General features: G+C 39.7%; 1 protein-coding gene across 11 annotated transcripts in view; it reads left to right on the top strand.

Annotated features, from left to right (window-relative positions):
• Nucleotides 1–13,704, top strand: part of GADL1 (glutamate decarboxylase like 1) — a 158,046-nt gene that overhangs the window by 34,358 nt on the left and 109,984 nt on the right. For all 11 annotated transcript variants that reach the window (XR_011527107.1, XR_011527110.1, XR_011527108.1 and 8 more), the window contains 6 exons: nt 632–758; nt 3,046–3,136; nt 6,234–6,340; nt 7,065–7,180; nt 13,282–13,361; nt 13,467–13,521. Coding sequence is in view for 7 of the 11 variants with exons in the window: in XM_070575908.1 (XP_070432009.1) it covers nt 632–758; nt 3,046–3,136; nt 6,234–6,340; nt 7,065–7,180; nt 13,282–13,361; nt 13,467–13,521 (576 nt within the window). In the remaining 4 variants the exon portion in view is untranslated. The remainder of the gene's footprint in view (nt 1–631; nt 759–3,045; nt 3,137–6,233; nt 6,341–7,064; nt 7,181–13,281; nt 13,362–13,466; nt 13,522–13,704) is intronic.

Raw genomic sequence — 13,704 nt, forward strand, 5'->3', positions numbered from 1 at the left:
AGGTCATTGTAAGGACTTTGGCTTTTACTTTGAAGGAAATGAGGAGCCTTTGGAGGTATTTGAGCAGAGGAATGACCATGGCTTAGATTGAAGAGGATCATTTTGGATTCTGGCTGCTAGGTTGATAGTAGATTGTACAGGGCGAAAGTGCAAGCAGAGAGACTACTTAGGAAGTTATTTTGGTATTTCACCTTTACTTCTTGCCTCTCCCTTCCTCAAACTCCATGTTCTAGCCACACCAAACTTACTTCGTTCTTCAGATGTGCCGTGAGCTCCCTTATATTTCAGCCTTTGTTACTTTTATTACTTCCACCTAGAATGCCTCTCACATTACCCCATCCTCTGATCTCTGCTTGACTCTCTCTACTCTTACCTCATGTAACAATTTAGATATCAGTTCCTCCAGGAAATCTTTGACCTTCCAAATCTAAGATGGAGCCTCTCATTTGTTCCAATGACATCTACATTACTGTCATGGCTCTTTTCACACTGAACTGTGGTTGTATGTTTAAACCTCTGTCTCTCTCACTTATCTGGAAGCTTTACAAAGGTGGGGTCCATGCTTCCAACCACCTCTCAACACTTGGCTCCAGTGGCTGCTCAATTAACTGTGCCATTGCCGAATCTCCAGGTTTGTGAATGGCGATCTCCTGAACAGCTGAAACAACTTCTAGATTTGGAGATGAGAGACACAGGAGAGCCACACCACAGGCTGCTGGAACTCTGCCAGGACGTCATTCGCTACAGCGTCAAAACTAGTAAGAACTTTAATTTACTTCCTTGATCTGTACCTCTAACAAGTTCTTACATTTTCTTAAGCACGTATTTACTTCATAGTAAAGCTGAGTATGACAATGTTTATGAGACGAGAAACTTGAATCCAAAAATAGTGGCTCTGATAATTTTACAATGATCCATTTAATCCCCAATACAGAGTTGTTGTCAAGACCAAAGATAAATTGATAGAAAAACTGTTGGTGTTAGTGATCATATATAAATATTATCTGCTCTTTGGCAGTCCCCATCATCTGTTTATAATCATGACCATATATCATGACTGCTACTTAGCATTTCTTATGTTGATCCAAACTGGCAAATGATATTTTAATTATAGAATTCATTAAGGGATTTTAAATCTTGATGGCCCAGAATATGCAAAAAAAAAAAAAAAAAACCCCAAAAATGTTCTAGAGGGTGTCTTTACTATAAACAGGAATAGATTTATTTGGAAGATACTGATTAACTCTTGGCAGTTGATAATTACCAAATTATCTTATCAAATCTAGCAAGATCAAAAAATCAAAACCCTTACAAAAGTAGAAGAAAAATGAATACATGATAAGTTTTGTTGTTATTATTTCACAATGATGCTCAACCACCGTGATCTTTCATAAGTGCAGTAACATGATATCAGTCCTGTGCTGGAGTACTATTGCAACTGACTGTTAATATCCTATACACCCAGTGAACAAATCTCAAAAGCAGGAGGATAACTTTCCAAAACATGCATTTCTCAGTGTGATGTGAAGGTAATCTAGTGCTTAAGACCATACTGACATTATGCTTTGTGAATTCTGACACTGAACTAAATTTAGTGAAAAGAACATAATAAAATCCTGGCTAAAAATAATTGGTTTGTATTCCCTTGGGAAAGTCTGATGTATGTATCAAAAACCCAGTTAGCATTTCAAAAGCAGAGATACATATCTTACTATTATAGTGCGTGTCAGAAGTGTAGAATGACATTTAATGCAGCAGATTTTTTGGTTTGCTGGATATTTTCCATAATGTTGCCATGGAAATCAATCATAAATTAACACAGAACTAAAAGAAAAATCTTATTAAAATTACTTGTAGCAATGCCTGGTTTCCTTTGCCAGATTAGAGGAAGTTTTCCATGTTTTATTTGAAAAGACATTTCCTTTTGAGACTTTTGTTTTTTATTGAACCCCTCGTTTAAGGAGAAAAAAACCTAAACCCAAATGCTGTAAGTTGTGATGAGAGGTCACTGACTCAAGTGGTTCCCAAATCCTCAAATTTAGAAACAGACCTCCTGCCTCTTTGTTCTTTGTTGTCCTGGGCTTCCTCTGATTAAGAATGTCAAGCCAGTTAGCCTGTTGTTTGGTGTGAATATTCACACTGTGGAAAGCCAAGAACCTTTATGAGACCTTTCACAGAAGGGGAAAAAATAGAAAGTTGGAACTGAAGTCGTTTGAGTCTTAAAGGCGACTGCCTTTGAAGTAAGTTGAATCAGAAAGTTTACGTAAGCTGCACGATGAGTCACGTCGTATTCCATCTACATAATGCCAGCTGCATTAGGAAAAAGGGTCCGATCTGAAAAATGGAAAGGCCACTCACTGCTGATAGCCTGAAGTGTACCCTGTTGGTGAGTGAGATGCGTTTAAATGTAGGGAAGTTAATACTGATATTTTCAGAAGATAAAGGTCACAGGCTTTGACGCTTGTACAAGCAGCATTCAAATAACCTGTTTCTCAAGCATCCTTGTTTAGGTCTGGTTGTAAAAAAAAAGAAAAAGAGAAAAGAGCAGGTAAACCAATGCTCTTAAAAGAGTGCTCAAATTGTGCTTGGAAACATTATTGTTCAATAGAAAGAGCTATGAGGTGGGTCTTCAACATTTGTTTCCCTTGTCCATGATTAGATTTTGAAGGCTTTTTTAAAATTGAGCTTTAATTTACATTCAGTCAAGGGGACAGATCTTAAGTGCTTAGCTCGATGAATTTGTACATACCTGTGCATCAGTAACCATCACCCAGATCGAGAAATGAGCTGTTCCCAGCTCTCCAGGGGCTCCTTCCACGTCCTTCCTAGTCAATATCTCCTTCCCAAAGGTATGCAGAATTCTAACCTCTATCTCTGGAGATCAGCTTTGCCTGATACTGAATGTCGTATAAGTGGAATCAAGCAGTATATATTCTTTTGTGTCCAACTGCTTCATTGTCTGAAAGATTCATTTATGTTACTGCCTTTTTGATCTTTTTTTCTTTTTTATTGCTGCATGAATGAATATTTTGTTTCAATTTACAGACCACCCAAGATTTTTCAACCAGTTATATGCTGGACTTGATTATTATTCATTGGTGGCCCGATTTATGATAGAAGCATTGAACCCAAGTGTGTAAGTACCATTTTACTGGAATTTTACACTGAACATGGATTAGAGATGTTTTTAAGTAGATGAAATTTTACTTCATGGATTTCTATTTAACGGTTTCACTTACACAGAGTCATCATAAATAATGGAATAGTGTTACGACACTTAGCAGTATTCAAAGAGCTGTTTGATTTGATAGTGGTACTGTGAAACGGGTAAGGCAAGCATTGTTATCTCCTCTTAACAGATGAGAAAATTGATTGAACAACTTTTCCTTCACTCCTGCATGAAAAGCCATGTCTGTGCTAAGTGTCGTATACTTTGAATAAAACAAATCTTGACTTTGCCTTCACAGAGCAAAAAATCTAGTGAGAAAGACATACTAATTGAAATGATCCACACAAATTAATGTAGAATTCAGTTTCTCATATGAAGGAGAGGTACATGATGCTATAAATATACATGGGACATTTTTTCCTAGTTGAGAGCTCAGGGAAGTCTTCTCTGAGGAAGCAATAGCTAAGAACTGAAGGATGAGTAAAAGCTAACTAGGTGAAAAGAGGAGGGAGGAGTGATGAGTTCCAAACTCAAGGAACAGTATGTACAAAGGCCCTGTGGCAGGAGACAGCATGTCATATGCTATAAACTGAAAGGTCAGTATGGGGTTAGCTGAGAAAGCTATGGGGAATATAGTGGAGGATAAGACTGGAGAGATAGAAGGCAGATGTGCAGGACCCAGTAGGCAATGTTTGTGAGTTGTTCTAAGTACCGTGGAAGGCCATTGAAGGTTTCTAAATCATTAGGTGCCATTTGCTTATTGAAAAGATCACTGGAAATATGGAGAGTGGATTGGAGGGGACCAATCAGGAGGAGATTACCTTAGTCAGGTGAGAGATGATAGTAGCTTGGACTTAGAGGAAAGTGGTAGGAAAAGAGAGAAAAAAAATGTGTTTAGAAGATAAAACAGGAAAGACTGGGTAATACATTGGGTCTTAGAAATGAGGACAAGGGGTAGGTTTAGGAGATGGTTCTTGGGTCTCTGGCTTTCATAGCTGGGTTGATGGTCATGTTATTCATTGAGATAAACATTTGAAGAGGGAACCAGTTTTTAAGTGCATGGTGAAGAAGGCAAGAGTAAGAAGTCAAATTTCACTTGTGAGCATTTGAGTTTGCAGTGACTTTGAGATATTTAAGAGTATATATCAACCAAGCTGAGAGATGTATGGACCTGGAACTCCAATATCTATAAGAAAGATAAAAATTTAGGACTTGGCAAATCGATGGTAACTGAAATATTGGGCATGCATAAGATTCCTTAAGTCAGTGACTCTCAACACTCATTGCTCATTAGAATCAATCTAGGAACTTTTAAAAAATATTGAGGCCTGGGTCCCAATCCAGACCAATTAAATCTGAATTTCTATGGGTGTGTCCCACATGTTAATATATTTTCAAAGCTCAACAAGTGATTTTAATGAGCAGGATAGAGGCACTTGGAATAAAAACAAACCAGGAAGTTGATAACCACTGCCTGTGGGAGAGTATAGAATGAGGAGAGAAGAGGGCTGAGGACTGGGCCTTGAGGCCATCTAATATTTAATGGCTAGGAGGAGGAGGTCAGCCTACAAGAGAGAGAGAAGAAAGAGAAATCAAGTGAGAGGGTGTGGAAGCCATGGAGGACAGTGCACTAGGGTTGCCTGTTGTTCAGTATTCAAGTGAGACAAAGAATAAAAAATGTCCCCTGGATTAGCAACATGGATGTCATTGGTGACTCTAGTTAGAGAATTTTTGGTGGACTAATGAGAGATGATAGCAGGTTACAATGGGTAGAAGAGTTAAGTGGTAGATAAGTCAGAAGAAACAGTAAAATTATACACTTCTGTGAACCTTTCTTGTTTATAAAATGACATAATGTCTGTAGAGTGCTTGGCGCATGGGGGATAGATGTTCATTTATTTTTTGCCTTCTTCCCAAAGTTTCCCCTTCTGGGTGTTAAAATAATTATATTAAATTCTGTGCCTATAAATCTAAATGTGTCTGCTTAGCTTATATATTTAGAGTACACTTTTATTCAGATACAGGTTAATGTAATCACCTAATTGTTTGCGATTATAGATATTTAGTCATCCTCAAGTGATCTGGAGAGAGAAGAGACTCAAAGATTACTAAACAAGGCATGATAAGTGTCACAGGTTGGGTTCCCTGGGCAGCTGGTCTAGAAGGAGTTTAGTGAGTAGGATGTTTATTAAGGAATACCCTTAGCACCAACATGGGTGATGGGAGGGGACAGAAGCAGGAGTGGGCAGAGAGGCATACAGACTCAATGACAATCTTGGCTGACCCTACAGAGACCTCTGGAGCCACAAAGGCCTTTCAGAGTGGTCTGGAGTTGCGCCGGCACACCTTTATACCTCCAGCTGGACCAGTTATCAGGTGTAGACCACAACAGGAAAGGGTGTAGCTTTGGGGAGCGTGGCTCCCCGCAGCTGAGGCAATTCCTAAAGGGGCTCACTTAGCAAGGTTCTCTGACCAGAGTCTTCTAGTCAAGAGCGACAAATTCTTCATTGGCAGGGGATCTGGGTAGGGCTTTGCAGTTAACTCATCACATCATAAGAGATGTCCACAGAGCACTTCCCATTTGTACCAACACAGGAGTGTGATGGAAGAAGCCCTAGTTCAGGATAGGTAGTTTCCGTGTAGAGTATCCAGAGCTGACTGTGAGGGTGCTCATGGTGGTTATCTAATAATACCTGATTACCATGACAATGGTTTTTCTTTAACTAGCATCCAAAGAGTAAACTGGCCACTGCTCATGGCAAGTAGAAAGAATCCAAATACACTGCCTTTATCTCTCCCAATGGAATGGAAAGTTTCCTATAAATTCAGACTGCAGAAGTAGCTTGCATATCCTTGAGGCCACCAGGTATTGGCATTTATCTAACCATGACTAGCGCTATCACTGACTGTGTATTTCTCTATTTCCAATGGATAAACTTCCAAAGACTCTACAGACACATCAGCAGCCACTTGATGTAATCAAACTCTATGTGCATTTCTTGGGACACCAAAGGGATGGTTTGACTTTAGTCATAGAAGTGAAGTGTTTTTTATATCTATCTAGTTATACGTATGAGGTGTCCCCAGTGTTTCTGTTAGTGGAAGAAGCGGTTCTGAAGAAAATGATTGAATTTATTGGCTGGAAAGAAGGGGATGGAATATTTAACCCAGGTAAGTACAATTAGTTATTGCCATCTCCCTTCCATTACAAGTACCTTAAAATGTATTCACGTCTTATAGAAGGAACAACTCCTTGCAAATTTGCACATTACAAAAAGTTGGACATTAATAATGCTACTGGGTGAGAATCTAGCTTGTGTGCCTTTCTCCAGAGTGATAATATTTTCCTTAAATGCTAAACAAATAACATAAATGCCAGACAAATGAGATGCCTACAATTTAGGGTTTATATTTAACACAAATAAATTTGTCCACTGCTGGGAGTTTGGAGGAGCTGTAATAAATTTTTCAGTCAATTTTATTTGAAAAGTCTTTCTGAATCACATTTTGGTTATCCTACTGTCCTCTTTTGGAACCAGAGATGAGCATATATTATCATTTTATTGATCAGATGACAAACTGAAAGAATATTATTAACTATGGAAACTTCGGTCCTGGCCCTAAGTCCAGAGATTGAAACTTTTTGTTTGGAAAAACTCTGGAATGAGAAAAGAGGCCCAGCCTTCTCTCTGTGCTGAGAGTGGAAATTGCCGGAATTGGAGATTAGGAAGTATGTACGAGTAATGGGGTGGAGGGTGTGGTGCACAGATGACTTTCACAGTTACTTGTCATTAGACTAGAGCAGCCACAGCTGTTCATGCTTTCCACTGTAGTCGGCGCTTAGGCAGCTATAACTTCATGCTGTAAATATGCCATTTCCATTTTGTTTTTGCAGGTGGTTCAGTGTCCAATATGTATGCAATGAATTTAGCTAGATACAAATATTGTCCTGATATTAAGGAAAAGGGGCTGTCTGGGTTGCCAAGATTAATCCTTTTCACATCTGCGGAGGTAAAAAACTATTTTTGATATCAGATATAGATTTCTGAGAATGCTTTAGTATTTAAGAGGTCTTATTTGTCTGGGGACTCCTAATGTGCTTTTATCCTATCCACGTGTGACTAATACACCTAAGTATAACATCGTATTTCATCTCAAAAGAAATTCTGATGAGTTTGATATTGTAACCCCTGGCCACCCAATTTTGTACATCACCTTTACTTAAAATTTATATTCTGTAACATTTTCTTTGAGGAAAGAGAATATTTAATTTGAAAGTGCTGTCTCTTTCTGTGAAATTCTTCTTTGAGTATCTTATTTATCAGAACTTGGATGATTACTACTGATCTCACCTAGGTCTTATACTCGCACTTCTTTGTAAAAGTGATTCCTCTCAATGCCTAACACAAGGGCTTTTCAAGAGGAAAGGGAGAGATTCAGTAACAATGAACATCACGCATACACACACACACACACACACACACACACACAATTGGATGTTGCCACAATCCCCCATCTCATTTTACTCTTCACTAAAGTAGGAGGTCCAATTGTGGATAAGTACATTGGCTTTGAGCTAGGCTGCCTGGATTCAATTCCTGTCTTCACTGCTTTCTATCTGAGTGACCTTGGGTAAGTTGATTAACTCCTCTGTGCCTCAGTTTCCTAATTTGTAAAAATGAGTGTATCAGCTCTCATATCTAACAGATTATCCCAAAACTCAGTGGCATAGAATTATAGCTACATATTACTGCTGACAAGTCTTGGGATAGTCTTGACTGGGCTCCCTTAAGTGTCTGGGGCTTAGCTGGCTGATGGCTGATCAGGACTGGCTCAGCTAGGATGACTCCAGCGAGTCCTCTCTGCTCCACGTGTCTTACATCCTCCAGCAGGCTACTCCAGCTGTGTTGTCATGGCAATGGTGCAGGTGAAAAACAGCATGGAAACACACCAGACATCTTGAGTCCTAGGCTCAGAACTGGCACATTGTCATTTCTACCTCTTTTCTTGATAAAGTAAGTCACGTCTAGCAACCCAGATCCACAAAGTGGGAAAATAGACTACCTCTTAAGGAGACTTTCTGCAAAGTCACCTGGGAAGGGACATAGATACAGGGAGCAGTCAACAGTTGGGGTCATTGAGAAACGCAGCATCCACATGAGCTTAGTAGTCACCGATTAGTGGGTTGTTGCAACTCACTGAGTGAGTTAATGCTTGTAAAGTAGCATCTGGCACATAATTGATAAACAGAAATGTTAGCTATTATTATTAGCAGGAGGAGAGTGATCCAACTATAATAGTGTTGGTAGAATAGATGGCATGGTTTAAGTGTAGTCTTATCTGGAAGAGATTCTCTTTTTCCTTTTCTATTTTTGTGTGATTCCAGTGGGTGCCTCTGTCTGTTCCACAACTACCTCTTCCCCACGTCCCTGGCAGGAAAAGTTTAGCATCTGTACCTTCTGTGATAATCTAGGTCTCCTGTCAAGCACATGAGGTGGGCAAATCTGAAAATTCTGTTATTTCTAGTTGGGCTTTCCTGTGTCTGTTATTTTCTTTCAAGAGCCAAAGTTACTTTACTATTGCAAAAGGATAAATTGTGCCCTCAGAGGTGGGCAGTCAAAGAAAACCTGGCCACCCCGACGTTTTCCTCCTGCCCTGTCTGACCTTAGTTCGGGGTTAAGTGCAAAGTGGGCGTTGAGTGGTTGGGAGGCACCTAGGAGGGATAATCTAGGCTGAGATTCTTTTTTTTTTCTTTTTTGTCTTTTTTATTGTAGTAACATTGGTTTATAACATTATATAAATTTCAGATGTACATCGTTATATGTTTTGTTTTCTGTGTAGAAAACATCATGTTCACCACCAAAGGACTAATTACAATTCATCACCACGCACATGTGCCTAATCACTCCTTTTTCTCTTCCTTCCTTGTCTCTTCCCCTCTGGTAACCACCAATCCAAAGTCTGAGATTCCTAGCACAGGCCCTGAGGCCCTTCTTTGTGAGGCCTTCTTTCTGTAGCAAGAGAAGAATGTTTGGGAATGTGGACAACTGGGGAAAATTCTTGGTTATTTGGTATTACTATGGAGTAGAGTTTCCCTCTCTGGGTTCCAATCCTTGGTATTTCAGTTTAGGGAACCCTAGCATATCAGCAATGTAAAGTCCATTCTGTATTTGAATTGCTGTTTCCATGTCTGGGAAAGCTGATTAAATAGGGCTTCTGCTATCAGCTCAGAGTTTTAGTTTTGCCTTTTTCTTTCTTCATTTGGTTTAAAACTTACTAGAGTTTTCTCTGGAATAATTGGGGGAAAAAATTCCATGGAAGCCTAGAATAAAGATTGTTCCTGGGAAAGATCAGGAACGCAGGTGTAGCTGGCAAATTGGGGGTGAAAAGAAATTGAAACCTCATGCAGTTGTGAAACCAGAACCCAGCATTTTTTTTAAGTCTCCAGTGGAGATATATATACAAAAGGAGGTGAAATATATGCCTTGGCTATTATGCCAGCAGAAGATGGAGCCAGAAAATCAAGAACTAGATATGTGTCTTGGTTTGCTGAGGCTGCTATAACAAATATCATAGGCTGGGGGCCTTAAACAACAGACATATGCCTCTCACAGTTCTGGAGGCTGGAAGTCCAAGAAGCAGGTGCTGATAGATTCAGTGCTGCTGAGAGCCGCTTCTTTGTAGAGCGCTGTGTGCTCCCAGGACATTTCCTCTGCTCTTGCTTGTAAACAGAATGAGATCTCTCCGTCTTCCTCGTTTTACAAGGGCACTAATCTCATGAGAGTCACCCTCATGAGCTCATCTAAAACTAATACCATCACATTGGGGGCTAGGGATTAAACACGTGAATTTTGAGGGGATACAAACATTCAGCCCATCACAATGTGAATTCCACAGAAAAATTCCATAACTGTGAACACACTATAGCCTTGAATATTTATTTTCACCCCCTCCATCAAGCCTCCACTTTGTAACTCACTCCTTTCCCTGTTTTGCCAAAGATACTCAGGTCATAGCATTTGCATTATTTTAATTCATATTTTAGAGACCGCCTTTACCACTTATTGCAACAAATCAATTCATTATTTAGTTTAAAAAAAGGAATTAAAGAATTAAAAAAATAACTGAAAATAAAAGAATTTCCAAGGCAAGTTTTAATGGTCTTAAACCCTATGTGAATCTTTGCTACACCTCCCTTGTTTTCTTATAGGTGTTGGCTCATGGCCCTGTGGTTATTATCATGTGTTCTTTATTAGGTGGTCTTACTTTTCCAGTTTTTATGCTGACCCAGATTAACCAGGGTAATTACTCCATCTCTGCCTTGCACCATCAAATGCAGAATGCACGCACCCACCACTGAAGGTATTTTTGCATCCTTCAGGTTTCAATTGTAATTCAACTGTTGCTGGAGACCTGGAATATCATGACAAAGCCCCCTACACTGTCAACCTATCCAAAGTAGCCTCTCCAGTGCTAAACAGGAACCAAAAAGAAGGGGATTTGGGAAGAAAAGTAATAGTAATAAATTCGAGGCATGATTAGCAGTTAGATAAGAATTTCTTGAATTTATAGAAATCCTAGGTTTGTAATTCGAATCATTTTGGGAATCAGCATAAAGTAGATCATTGTCTGCCACTAAAAAGTGAGAGAAGAAAGAAACTTTTACCTCCCAGGGCGACGATCAATTGGCCCAGCTCCTCTCTGGCAGGATCGAGGCCAGGGTAAGAAGAGTGAGACGACCAGGGTTCACGTCTCCGAGCTGTACCTCTTTATGTTTTGCACCCGAGATGCCTCATTCACTCACCCTATCCTGGCCCTGCCCTCCGGGAGAGGCTGCCCTGGTTTGGGTGTGACTGCAGGCGTGCTCCACAGGCAAGCAGGGGCTTCTTAGGATGTCGTGCCGAGCATGGAGTGGTCCACCTAGATGCCGGCTCTGCTTCTTTGGGAACTGACTCATCTGTGTGCTCTTGGAAAAGTCCCTGTACATTCTTTTTTTCATTCCCTAACATGGAACATTCATACACTCTGCTCTCCCCACCTCCTGGAGCTAATTTGAGTGTCCAACTAGTCAGCACTAGAAAGAGTCCAAGTGTCCAGAACACAATCTACGGGAGGGGAAAGCAGCAGTTCTTTGAGAAACCCAAGGTCACAGAAAAAAAATCCTTGCTGGAACCAGAAAGGAAAACCTCGGTGCAATTCTGTCTTTCATGTAGGTGCTTGCTGTTTTATCCTTATAGAAATGCACACCTCTGACATTTTTGCATCTTCAGTAGATGAACGAAGCCTAGAGGGAGATTGGGTCTTAGAACGACTGACTTATCTTTTGCCAGCAATGGGAGCAGCCACCGTTTGTTTCTAAATGCAGCTGTTACTTCTGAACTCCAGCCTTCTAGGTTATTCCTTTGCTTAAAACTACTCAGCATGTCTGAAGCATCGCCTTCTCTTTTCTTCCCTTCTAGAGCTCTTTTCCTCCTCTGCTGCGTTCAGACATTTAGACTTCAATTTTGTAGACTTTTTTTTACCTGTCTCTATCCATTTGAGATTGACATTGGACTAGACTTTGCCCTGGGGCACCCACAGATAGCTCCACTGAAGTTATTCTTATTCTGATTACCATTTTTTTATTCAACACGTTCATTGGTTGGCGATATTTTGCTATTTCTCGGGCAAAGCAATGTGCTTTTCTTTATTGGCAAGTGTCAGTGGGGTAGGCTGCTGTTTCTCATTATGGAATCAATAGCTGTTTTGTTACCAGAGCCCAAATCTCTGGTGAGGAATAAGTCACCTTAGCTATGTCACCTTAGCTGTGGTGGGCTGATGTAGCAAGTAGAGAATTAATTACATTTTCAAGTACATTATTACTTCTCCATATGCATATGTTCTTGTAACAACCTGAAATGAATGCATCCTACAGGCATTTTGAACGCATCCTATTTGATATTTGGAAATTAATTATTTGAATGGTTTCATTTTTCCTGATGGTGTGACTTTTGCATTTATTTTGACAGAGTTAAAAAAAGGACTCCCAATAAAACTCTCTTGACAAAGAGGAAAAAATGACCACATTTGAGGGAATATATCAACTTAAGTGTGAAGGCATGACTTCTTTTTTAATGTATTCATACCTACAAATTAAATTACTACGGTTTTTTGGTACAATAATGTCCTTTAGCACCTTCATTTTTCTGGCATGAAAAAGAATTAATTGACCACCTGTCTGCACTAATTTATAAAGAGCGACATCTCCAATGTTTGAATGCTAATTAGTTTATAGACTTGATGTAGTAAGGAAAAATAGGCCCAACAATATAAAGCATATACTACTATTTGCCAGTAAGAAATAGACCAGACCTCATTCCAGAGCCATCTATAGCCTCATTCATGCCAGGGTGACATAAAGTAGTGCTTCCATAAATTATTATTACTTTTGTTATTATAATTTTGGCTACATTCCTTTGTGTCTAATTTCAATCTTACATTCAATATCAAACAACATTGGTCAAGTGTCTGATCAGCATTTATAACCCATTGTTTGCTCTTGAAAATAATTAAATTCTTCTGTGGTCTGTGATTACAATTTTTGAGACACAGTCTTCTTCATTCCTTAGAGGGTTTGGAGTCAGCAGTGGACTAGATTCTGTTTCCGTTAATACTGAGTCTCAGCAGTAGTATCAAGACAAACTTTTCTTGATGTTATGGAAAGCGACAGCCTCCAGTGTCCAAGTTTGCTCCATAAGCCAGGCTCTGTCCTGAGCTCTTTATGTTTATTAACCCATTTAATTCTAGGACAAGCAGATGGAGTAGGTATTGACACGCCCATTTTATAGATTAGCAAATTGAGGCTTGGAGAGTATTCATTATTTGCTCGAGGTTCCATTTCTGTAATTAGGAAGATTTGGAATTAAATCCTGGTTCCTCTGACCCCAAAGCCAATGTTCTCAACCACTATACTAAGGAGCTCAATTAAATTACTTTCTCCTTTTTCTTCTATGCAGTAATGTTCCAAAGATTGGGCTCAACCACATGACTTACACTCATTTAAATAATAAGCAAAACTTTTTTCATGCTATGTATTCACGTCTCTCTCTTCCCTTGTGTCCCTTTTAATTCAGTGTCATTACTCCATGAAGAAGGCAGCCTCCTTTCTTGGGATTGGTACTGACAATGTTTGCTTTGTGGAAACAGATGGAAGGTAATAGGGACAGGATCCAGAAGCCTGGTGGGCGGAGGGGGAAATTCATACTTTTGAAAAAGCAGTACTCAACATAACTGAGCTTCTCAAATCTCTTTCTCTTAGAGGTAAAATGATACCCGATGAACTGGAAAGGCAAATCTGGCAAGCCAGGAAGGAGGTGAGAAGGGAGAAGAAAAAAAGGGGAGAAAAAAATGCATGCATGTGTCTGGGTATGAGGGAGAGAATGCCAGGGAGGGAACACAGCAGCCAGACCCGTTTCTGTGTGTGGGAGAGAGGAGAGAGCTTGTTGGAAACAGAAGAGGGAAACTCATTTACAGATGTTCTATTTCCAGGTGCGTGG

Source organism: Equus przewalskii, chromosome 15 (assembly GCF_037783145.1).
Source record: "Equus przewalskii isolate Varuska chromosome 15, EquPr2, whole genome shotgun sequence".
Lineage (NCBI taxonomy): Eukaryota > Metazoa > Chordata > Mammalia > Perissodactyla > Equidae > Equus > Equus przewalskii.